General features: G+C 42.4%; 2 protein-coding genes across 4 annotated transcripts in view; both read right to left on the bottom strand.

Annotated features, from left to right (window-relative positions):
• Positions 1 to 3,036, bottom strand: part of LOC106531835 (MAP7 domain-containing protein 2) — a gene marked incomplete in the record, with an annotated part of 19,953 nt that extends 16,917 nt beyond the window's left edge. For all 3 annotated transcript variants that reach the window (XM_014027764.1, XM_014027763.1, XM_014027765.1), the window contains 5 exon segments: positions 771 to 931; positions 1,044 to 1,097; positions 1,251 to 1,325; positions 2,356 to 2,518; positions 2,818 to 3,036. In XM_014027764.1, coding sequence (XP_013883218.1) covers positions 771 to 931; positions 1,044 to 1,097; positions 1,251 to 1,325; positions 2,356 to 2,392 — 327 coding nt within the window.
• Positions 3,037 to 3,558: 522 nt separating this feature from the next.
• Positions 3,559 to 9,508, bottom strand: lipib (lipase, member Ib). Its single transcript, XM_014027766.1, has 10 exons — positions 9,425 to 9,508; positions 6,603 to 6,991; positions 6,424 to 6,532; positions 6,223 to 6,324; positions 6,053 to 6,142; positions 5,789 to 5,956; positions 5,574 to 5,663; positions 5,377 to 5,485; positions 5,057 to 5,230; positions 3,559 to 4,962 (listed from the first exon to the last, which is right to left on the bottom strand). Exons 1-10 carry the CDS (start codon positions 9,474 to 9,476, stop codon positions 4,878 to 4,880), a joined length of 1,368 nt encoding a protein of 455 aa, XP_013883220.1. The 5' UTR covers positions 9,477 to 9,508; the 3' UTR covers positions 3,559 to 4,877.
• Between the last annotated feature and the right edge of the window lie 968 nt (positions 9,509 to 10,476).

Raw genomic sequence — 10,476 nt, 5'->3', positions numbered from 1 at the left:
AAAACGTATAATTTAAAAAAGTGATATGAAAGAATTTTAACACATTAAAATTTTTTTAACAATTTTTAAACTTAGTTTCTGTTTATAAAATCTAAAACAATGATTTTTAGGGTTTTTCTTAAAAAAATGTATTAATTAATACTTTAAATCCACATCAAAGGGACTTTTTTCCTCTAAATCGGTCTGTGATCTGGTCTGGTTCCTGTCGTCTCAGCGGTGGACTCATCGACTGTTCCAGTCAACGCCACCTGATCCGATGATGATGTCATCAGACCAGCTGACCATTAGAACATTATTATACTACAGCACGACGCAGGAAACAACCCAAGCAGGTTGTCAGCTGACAGGAAGTGGTTCTCATTTATGTAATTAAACACGATGTTACTTCCTGAGTTTGAATATTTATGGTTTAAACTCAAAGGATGAACTGATCTACTTTAAAGACAATATAAAACACCTTAAAATGATCAAAACATGAATTAATTTTAAATTATTTTCTCTTTATTTAAACCAGCTGGGCTGGAATCAGCTGTAGAGATGATATTAAAATCTGTCCACTTGTTCATGGAGACACAGGAAACTACAGGATCACCTGGTGGCAGGAGATAATAAACTTATTGTATTTTTGATTAAATCTTCCTGAACCAGATGTTTCCTGATGTAAACACATTTTCACATGATTTGAACATAAAAACACTAAATTAAGTATTTCCGTCTCAAATCCACATCATGACATCGTCTCGTCTGTGTCGTGGCCTGTGACCTCTGACCTTGTCGGCCTCCTGCTGCTGGCGTCTCTTCTCCCCCGCTGCGGCACTGCGCCGCTGCTCCTTCCTCCTCTGCTCCTCCATCTTCCTCCCCCGCTCCTCAGCGCGGCGCTCCAGCTGCTGCTGGACGCGGAGCTCCTTGTCCTGCAGCTCCTGCGTCAGCTCTGAGGGACACAAAGGCCGGGGCCAGAGGTTACTGTCCTCTCAGATCTGTGAGCTCAGGTAAACACAGACCCAGAGAACAAACAGCGCCACCAGCTGGACTGAGATATTTACCTCTCATCTTCAGCGTGTCCTCCTGTCGCTCTTTAGCTAACAGCAGCCGAGAGCCTGAGGCGAACAAAAGTTAATTTATCTAAGATTAGCTTTGATTAGTTTCCTGAAAACATACAACATCCTCTCTCTCCGCTGATGAAATACGTTAAAGAAAAAAGTAAAGGGTTTATAATCAGCCTGCGTGACGCAGGATGTTGAGGTGTTTACCTGTAGGACTGGACGGTGACGGGGAAGGAGAAGAGTGCCTCTTGTTGTGTGGAGAAGCAGAAGGAGGGAGCAGAGCTGCGATTTAGAGACACACACATGATTCACGCTGGCCGAGAGGCAGAAACAGCTAAAAATATAACGCTGGTACAGCAAACGTGACTTCCATACAATATGGAAGAGGACAGCCAATCGTACGGCTTTATTCTGACGTCTGAATCAAATAAACCCCCTGCTGATGCTGCTGGGGTCAAACGTCTCGGTGAGGCCTGTCAGYGTGACGGACTGAGAGTTAAAAAGCTGAGAGGACATCAAACAGCAGGTAGAGACGTTTATAGAGCTGTCATCAAATGTGCAAATTTATGCAAATCTCAGCCTCTGCTTTGCTTCGTTTTCAGTTAAAACCTCATCACAACTAAAGACTACCCTGATTATTATTATAAGACATGATTTTATTTATAGCCTAACAGCAGAATTGCCAAGGCTAACGATGCTGAGGGTCAAAACTAAAAAGATTCAAAAATAAAAACTAAATAAAACTGGATTAGCCTGTAGAGAGTGCGATAATAACATGATGATGATGTTTTTATGGCTGTTAGCAAAATATCTCACGAGCCCCCGGACCGATTTTAATGAAACCTTCAGGAAATAATAATTAGATGTTTATCTAAAACTATTTTAATTTTGGACTCAGTCTGATTAACACCTGAGCCATATGACCTTAGAAACACAAAAATGGCCACAAATCAGCCGATTTTACACATATTGAGCTGAAATTTGCTGTGGTAGTAGCTGAGAGTCATCTTCAACACAWACTTTAAAACAGTCTGAAACATTAATATTAAATGCAATGATTTTAGGACTTTAAAACAATATATCTGGACCTATTTTATACATCTCATATTAGCTTCTAATAATAGATAATAGTTATAATTTTAAAACACAAATACTGCACAGTTCTACCTGTTAAGTCAGACACTTTATTGTGAAAATATCTTAAAAATAAGGAGTTTTGTTGATGCAGYGCACCCACTTCCTGTTTCTGTCTTCAACATAAATAAATACATTTATTCTGGATGACAGGTATGTAAAATACACCTCCACCTACCTGTCATGTCCACGCGCCTCGGAACCACCTGGGTCATGGAGTATTTTCACCACCAGCGGAACCGAACCGGAACCGGAGCAGAAGAATTCACAGCTAGATCCTCCCGGTTCGACCCGGTTCGACACTGTGACTCAGGAAAAGACTGAGAAACAGCTGCTGATGGCTACAGAGAGGAGAGGASAAGAATATTAAACATATCTGCCCTGTTTTCTACATCTATATTYAAATTATTAAAAACACTGCTCATATTAAACAAGCTAGCAACTTCTGAAGCTAATGGCTAATTTCTACTTTAATCGATTTTTATTTTAAAAAACACAACATATGACGCACATATGCCTTAAACATTAACAAACTTTTATCATTTTTAGGCTAAAGGTTATTTTATAAAACTGTCTTTTAATATAAAAACAAAAACATTTTTAATTAACATTTTGTCCGATTTACAACAWAAATACAAACCTGCGACCGCTTCACCACTTGGCTAATTTACATATTAATGCGCCGCCCTGCGTCTCCAAGCAACCAGGTAGCTGCTGCGTGGCGGAGGGATATACTCCTCTCGGTTTAACGGATTTTAAAATGTAATTTGCCTTTTAGCCTACTCAGAATGRTTTTGAGCGTTATTGTTTTTCTTCAAACAATCGCTCCTTAGTTCCTTAMGCGGCTGTCATCGGCTCGTGTCGGAACGCACGTGCCGAGTCCGAAAAGCCCCCCTGCCCTCCCCTCCATCAGCGGCGGTGTTACGTCATAATTAGAGCCAAGTGATTCTGGCAGCTGTAAAATGGGTCAGAGATGATTTCATTGCTCACACACACACACACACACACACACACACACACACACACACACACACCACTGCAGGCAGCGTTATAAAAGCAAACAGACTAAAATAAACACAATAATTGTGTGTAATCAGATGTTCTCGTCTGTTATCGCGAGATCTCGCGAGCTATGTTAGTGTTCATATGGGTGCAAAGTTGCATCTAATTAGAAAAATAAAACTTTTGCCGATGTGTAATCTGTTTATATTTTTAAAATCTAAGTTTAGCTGTGTTACAAACGTTTGTTTTCTAGCTTTGGGAAACAAACGTTTACAAAACGTAATCCAAAATTAAAAAAAAAATGTTTTTGTACATATGTCTATGTGTGTTTATTACCATTTCTGCACATTTGAAAAAAAAAAGACAACAACAGTAAACTTTACAAAACATTGTTTTATTTTTATATAAATTAATTTAGTTTGACCTCAAGGCAAGCTGACAGTTTTGATTTTTGTGATTTACTGAACGTTTTATTTCAAACAAAGTGAAAAAACAAACAAAACGGTAAGAAAACTGAAGTTTAACAATATTTTTCACAAACTGCGCACAAGAAAAAAGCTGCTGAGTCATGTASTCACAGTGTTTTCTTCTTCTGTTTAACTTTACAAACATAAATGTGTAGCTTTTCAACACAAAAGCATTAAACATCCCTGCAGCCTCCTCTGAAACATCTGGTTTTATCCACATTTTAACGAAGCAGAGACAGAAAAGGAAAGGTTTCAGATAAAAGGCACAGATGTTTAATATGAATCATCRTTGTTAAAGTTAAGGCTCACACAGCTTCTTAACGTTTAAGAAAATAAATATACAGTTATAGGGTTAGATGGGAAAGTTGTGTCTGTATTTTGAATAAAACAAAGTAAAGTGCAAAAGTCTTGAGCCAAGTCTCATTTTTAAAATTTCCTTTCCTTCAAAGCATCAAGACTTCATTAGAGTGGCGTTGATGAAAGTTTTCTGGAGGTTTTAAAGTTGTTGTTTTTTAACTTTAGCTGCTTTTAGCTGCAGAAGTTCTATTTAAAAATTCTGTTTCTTGGTCTTAAAACACATCAATTTCTCACTTCCTGGTTGAGAAGCTGGAGCTCCATATGGTGATGGTCCATGGAGACAGGAGACTCTAGAGCTCTATAGGGTGGTGGTCCATGGAGACAGGAGGCTCTAGAGCTCTATAGGGTGGTGGTCCATGGAGACAGGAGGCTCTAGAGCTCTATAGGGTGGTGGTCCATGGCGACAGGAGACTCTAGAGCTCTACAGGGTGATGGTCCATGGAGACAGGAGGATCTGGAGCTCCATATGGTGATGGGCCATGGAGACAGGAGGCTCTAGAGCTCCATACGGTGGTGGTCCATGGAGACAGGAGACTCTAGAGCTCTATAGGGTGGTGGTCCATGGAGACAGGAGACTCTAGAGCTCTATAGGGTGGTGGTCCATGGAGACAGGAGGCTCTAGAGCTCTATAGGGTGATGGTCCATGGAGACAGGAGGATCTGGAGCTCCATATGGCGGTGATCTATGTAGACAGGAGGATCTGGAGTTCCATATGTTGGTGGTCCAAGTAGACAGGAGGCCCTGGAGCTCCATGTGGTTGTGGTCCATGGAAGTCAGAAGTCCTGGATTGATCCAGAACAGGCCTGGTTCTGTGGTTTTAAATAGTCAGATGTGTTTCCCCTCCAGTAGAAGAAGAGTTGTGATGGTCTGATCATCAGAGATGAGACCCACAGGGCAGAGGTCTGAAGGCCACCTCCATGTTCTCCTCCATGATGATGTCATAACGACACATCAGAGGCCTGAGGAGAAAATAACGTCAAAATGAAACCAATAAATTAAATCCTGTCATAAACCAATAAAAAGTTCTACAAAGTGTTTCTGGTTCACACAAACCGGTCTGGATGCTCCAACGGCGTGAAGCGAATCCTCAGCAGCCGGATTTTGTAGCGAGGKCCGATGATGTTCCCGGTGCTGATCCGCATGGAGATCTTCTGGATCGGCAGCAGGTCCTCGTCAAACTGAGCCAGCATGCGGGTGGAGGTGTACTGCTCGAACCGGAGGAGCTTACTGCCAGGAAACAGTAAGAGGAGAAACTTTTAGGGGCTTTAATTGGGCTCAGAATCCTACACCCAGGTGGGTCTGGGTTCTGGAGATCAGCGTGGATCAGGACTAGTTTAGAAGATGACAGAATATAAAATATAAAGAAGACTCACTGGTCTATCCGGGCCTCGGTGAAGGTCCTGCCGCTGTGCAGGCGGATGTAGACCATCCCCCAGCGGAGGTACTGGTTCCACGTCACCATGTCCACTCTGTAGACCAGCTCTGCCACAAACCAGACCCAGAATCAGTTTTACTAAAACACGTCCTTCAATCAGAACCTTCTGCTGGTKKTTTTTGTCTCAGGACTCACTCCTGTAGGGCAGGGAGGCCGTGGTGCTGAAGAAGACTTTGGTCTGTCCGAGTCGCACCAGAGCGTCCCTCCACTGGCTGACGTTGTATCCTAAAAACAACACCAGGTTCAGGGTCAGGTTCAGGTTCAGGTTCAGGTTCAGGGTCAGGTATCTCCAGAGAAGGTTTTAACTGTTGGCTACTTGTGCCGTACAGTTTTTGAGCCCCACCACATACCGAGCACGGGACAGGAAGCAGGTTTAAAGGCCTCACACTGCAGACACTGGCCATCCAGGAAGCGGCTGTAGGAAGAGCAGGGGTACCCGGTGAGCTGGCAGGTCCGGTTCAGAGCGCACAGGAACAGGAAGACCGAGCGCTGGTGGTCGCAAACAAAGTAAGATTTACCTGCAGGACAAAGAGTTCATATTTGAGTTAACCATCATCATCATCATCATCATCACCTGGTCCTGCTCTGAGGATCTGAGTCTGTGTCTTCTCTACCTGAAAAGATGGTTTTTGGACATCCTGGCTGGTCGGCTCCACCGTTGGCGTAGAAGTCGATGTGACCGTGAGCTCCTCTGAGTCCGAATGCTGAAACCAAATTTAAATTGTCAAATCTAGAATAAAACAAAATGCCACCCCAGAACCTGAATGTTCAGTTTTGTTCTCACAGTTCATGTCGGTGTGGAGAACGTCCACAAACATGGCATCTGAGGGGTCCAGCCTCCCCTCTGGAGTGGCGCTGGTGAACATGGGGCCGGCTGGATCCAGACCTGATGAAACCACATCAACTCAACGTTAAATAACCTCTAAATAATTACATGATTCTACACATTTTACGTTTTTATTTTTATTCATCTTCATGGGTTCACCTGTGATGCGACCAATCTTCCCYTTCAGGTTCGCCCCGACGAATCCAGCCAGGTGAGCTCCGAGGCTGACCCCRATCAGGTGAACGGAGCTCAGAGGAGCTCCTTCCTCCTGCAGACGGACAACCATCATCGTCAGGAGCTCTACAGGGTCTGTTTCTCCCGTAGAGTCAATATCTTACCTGCATGACTCTGATGAAGCCCGTCAGGTTATGCGCCGCCTCTCTGGTGTACGTCACGGCAGTGAAGTAGTTGAGGTTGGCCGCCCCTCTGTTCCAGTCCACCACGATGACGTTCATGTCTTCCTGYTCGGCCAGCAGGTGCACAATGTGGTTGATCCAGATGGGCGGGGCCCCGGTGGGCCGGTAGCCATGGATGACGAAGGCGGTGGGMCGGCGGAGGTCGAGGAGYGGCTGGGAGGACAGGTGGTGGTGGTTTATCTCGCGTCCGCAGTCCAGGTTGGAGCGGGTGTAGAGCAGCAGCCGCACGTAGAGGCTGGTTCCCAGGAAGCAGTGGGACAGGTCCAGGTCTGTGAAGTCATCGCAGGACCTCGGTCCGGTTTCCTCCTGACCTGGAGAACCATCGGCAGAAACAAAATTCAAGATGGCYGCCAMAACATCCCCCTCAGCTAACACAAAACATATGGCTCCAATGCAGTAATTTTTATAGATATTGAGCTAAAGCTTGGTGATGCTAGTGGTTCATTAGGGTTATCATGGTAACAACACACCTCTTAATGTGACAGACAGAAACACACAGCAGAAAGTAAGCCTCAGACAAWYATTTAAATAAAAATATCCTTGAACATTGAGTGGCAGTAGGTTCTGATGGTCATGTGTTTATAAAACGTTACAAAAAGACTTAACTACACAAACATACAGCCAGTCACTGAGAGTCAACGGGAGTCAATCTGAGTCAATGAGAGTCAATCTGAGTCAATGAGAGTCAATGAGAGTCAACGGGAGTCAATCTGAGTCAACGGGAGTCAATCTGAATCAACGAGAGTCAATGAGAGTCATTCTGAGTCAATGAGAGTCAATGAGAGTCAATGAGAGTCAATGAGAGTCAATCTGAATCAACGAGAGTCAATGGGAGTCAATGGGATTCAATGGGAGTCAACGAGAGTCAATCTGTGTCAATCTGAGTCAATGAGAGTCAATCTGAGTCAATGACAGTCAATGAGAGTCAATGAGAGTCAATGAGAGTCAATCTGAGTCAATGGGAGTCAATCTGAGTCAATGACAGTCAATGAGAGTCAATGAGAGTCAATGAAAGTCAATGGGAGTCAATCTGAGTCAATGAGAGTCAATGAGAGTCAATGAGAGTCAACGAGAGTCAATGAGAGTCAATCTGAGTCAATGGGAGTCAATCTGAGTCAATGGGAGTCAATCTGAGTCAACGAGAGTCAATCTGAGTCAACGGGAGTCAATCTGAGTCAGCGGGAGTCAATGGGAGTCATTCTGGGGTGGTGACACACTTGATGAAAGAAGAAACATTAAAAAAACTCACTGTCACATCATCAAAATCTAAAAAACCAATATTTACATGTAAACTAATTGTGTAAAAACTGTTAAATTTCTTAAAATCCTGGTTCAGACGAGAAGTCCGAGCTGCAGATCCAAACAGGACTGGTTTTATCAACGGAAACTCAGAGTTTTCTGTGAGCAGGTTCAGATAAATCAACATTTCCAGAAGCTTTGTGCTGYAGGAGCGTGTGACGTTTGACTCCACAAGTAGAACACACAGTCCGGCCTCAGGAGGATCAGCTGCTATAAAAAACTCCTCATCCCATCACCACCTGCCCCGACTCCAGCTTCCCRTCAAACAGCAAGGACGGGGTCAGGGGGGAACGGGCCCAATCCCACTGAAGACAGAAACGCTGAACAGACAGTGTGACCCACAGCTGACGGTCCCAAACAGAACCAGAACCAGACGTCCCCCAGTGAAACAGACGGAGACGTCTTTAAATAACCTGATCCCTGCTGTCCTCCATAATCTGCAGGATCAAACTTTATCTTCTGTTATAAGTTCAGTCCCTCCTTATTAACCAAACAAATCTACTAATGAAGGAGCTGAAACTGATGCTAAAGCTAACAGAAGCCRAACTCCAGCTACAACATGAAGGCAACAAAATGTCAGCTTAAAGCTAAAAGCACAAAAACACTATACCTATAGGCTAAAACAGCAAAACAGTAGCTAAAAAACACAATTGGCAAAACACGAGCTCAAAAAAAAAACTAGCTTCAAACTAAAAGTAGCAAAACACCAGCTAAATGTAGCAAACYGCAAGCTAAAAGTACCAAAACAATAGCTTACATGAAATGTAAAAATGTTGGCTAAATAACACTAGCTAAAAGGTTAAAAAAAACTGCTAAATTAAAACAAATACCAGCTGAAGACTACAAGTAATAAATTGCCAGCTTAAAGCTAAAAGTATCAACACACTAATTATGTAAAAAAGCTAGATGCTAATTAAAGAAGCAAAATGCAAACTAAATGTGGTAAAACACTAGCTGAATGTAGCAAACTGCAAGCTAAAAGTACCAGAACTCTAGCTTATACMTGTTAAARTACTRAAATGTTGGCTAAAATGACACTAGCTAAAAGGTAAAAATGCTAAATTCAAACCAAGTGTGCCAACTAGCTAAAAACTAAAAGCCATAAATAACAGCTTGAAGCTAAAAATGTCAACACCCTAATTATGTAAAAGAAAATAGCTAGATGCTAACTAAAAACAGCAAAATGCTAACTAAAGTACACAGCTAAAATTGGCAAAATCATAGATAAAAGTTGCAGAATGTTAGCTAAAAACTAMAAACACTAGCTGAATGYTAAAGGCTAGTTAACAGCTAAAACARAGCACAATAATGTTTGTCTGTAAGAAAACATTAGTAAATAAAGTTAAATATAAAACACACAGAAGTATCTGTTCAGCTGAATATGTTGACTCAAACATTTAAATCAGCTGAAACTGAATTTCAAAAAGCAGAACAAGTTCTCTTACCTTCACAGAACCAGAGGAGGCTCAGCAGAACCACCAGCCTGATAAAAAACATCTTTCCTTCAGCCACTGGGAGAGGAGGAGAGACAAACTGAGACCTGAGGAGGAGGAGGAGGAGCAGGAGTAGGAGGAGGAGGAGGAGGAGGATCAGCTTCTAGAAGAGGAAGAACATTAACTGTTCAGCTGTTTGACAAAGACCATTAGAAGGTTAAGTCACGTGTGAAGAAAGAGATCAGACTTTAAATCAGATTTACATTTTCTACACGCTTATATTTTGAAAACTTTAGACATTTTACATTTAAGAACCTTTAAGATGAAGTTTTGTATTTTCTGCTGACAGAATGAGTTAAATCTTCCTAATTCAACTTGAAGCTCTGATTGTTGGTTTTATAACTTTTATAATACCCTTTAAGACAGACCGTTTTGTGTTGGAAATCCCTTCTTGTAAAGATTTTTTATTTTTAAACAGGAGATCCTGATGACATCACTCCAGACCAATAAAAGTCCAGATTTTAAATTAGAGCTCTCCTGAACCAAACTGAACTGTTTCAGGTGATAAATCTGTAAATTTAAACAAACTGTGGATCATTTTAAAGCTTTTGAGATGAATAATTTGACAATAAAAACTTCATATTAAAAAGTTCCTGATTGCGACTCATGTTCTCGTCACAGAAAACAAACAAAACAAACAAAACAAATAAACAATAATATGAAGATATTTAAAATAAACTCATAGCTGTAACTGTTAGCCTGGATAAAAACTCATGCTTGTTTCTTCCTCCTCTCAAACAAATCCCAGCCATCATGGATCCAGTGATATTTTGCTAACAGGCAGGATGAACGTGATCGCCCGCCTCGTTGGGGGAGGATTAAAGCCTRAACTTGGGTCTGTTTTTAGTTTGGGCTGATTGTTGGGTTTAAAGCTTCCTCTGTGATTACAGTGACCTCAGAGACGGTTCTGCTCAGGTTCTGAGCCTGCAGGGCGGGCCGGGCCGGGCCGGGCCGGGCCGGGCCGGGCCGGGCCGAGCCGGGCTCTGTGTGGTCTGAGGCTGTGA

Source organism: Austrofundulus limnaeus, unplaced genomic scaffold (assembly GCF_001266775.1).
Source record: "Austrofundulus limnaeus strain Quisiro unplaced genomic scaffold, Austrofundulus_limnaeus-1.0 Scaffold681, whole genome shotgun sequence".
Taxonomy (NCBI): domain Eukaryota; kingdom Metazoa; phylum Chordata; class Actinopteri; order Cyprinodontiformes; family Rivulidae; genus Austrofundulus; species Austrofundulus limnaeus.
This window is presented reverse-complemented; position numbering and strand designations above follow the sequence as displayed.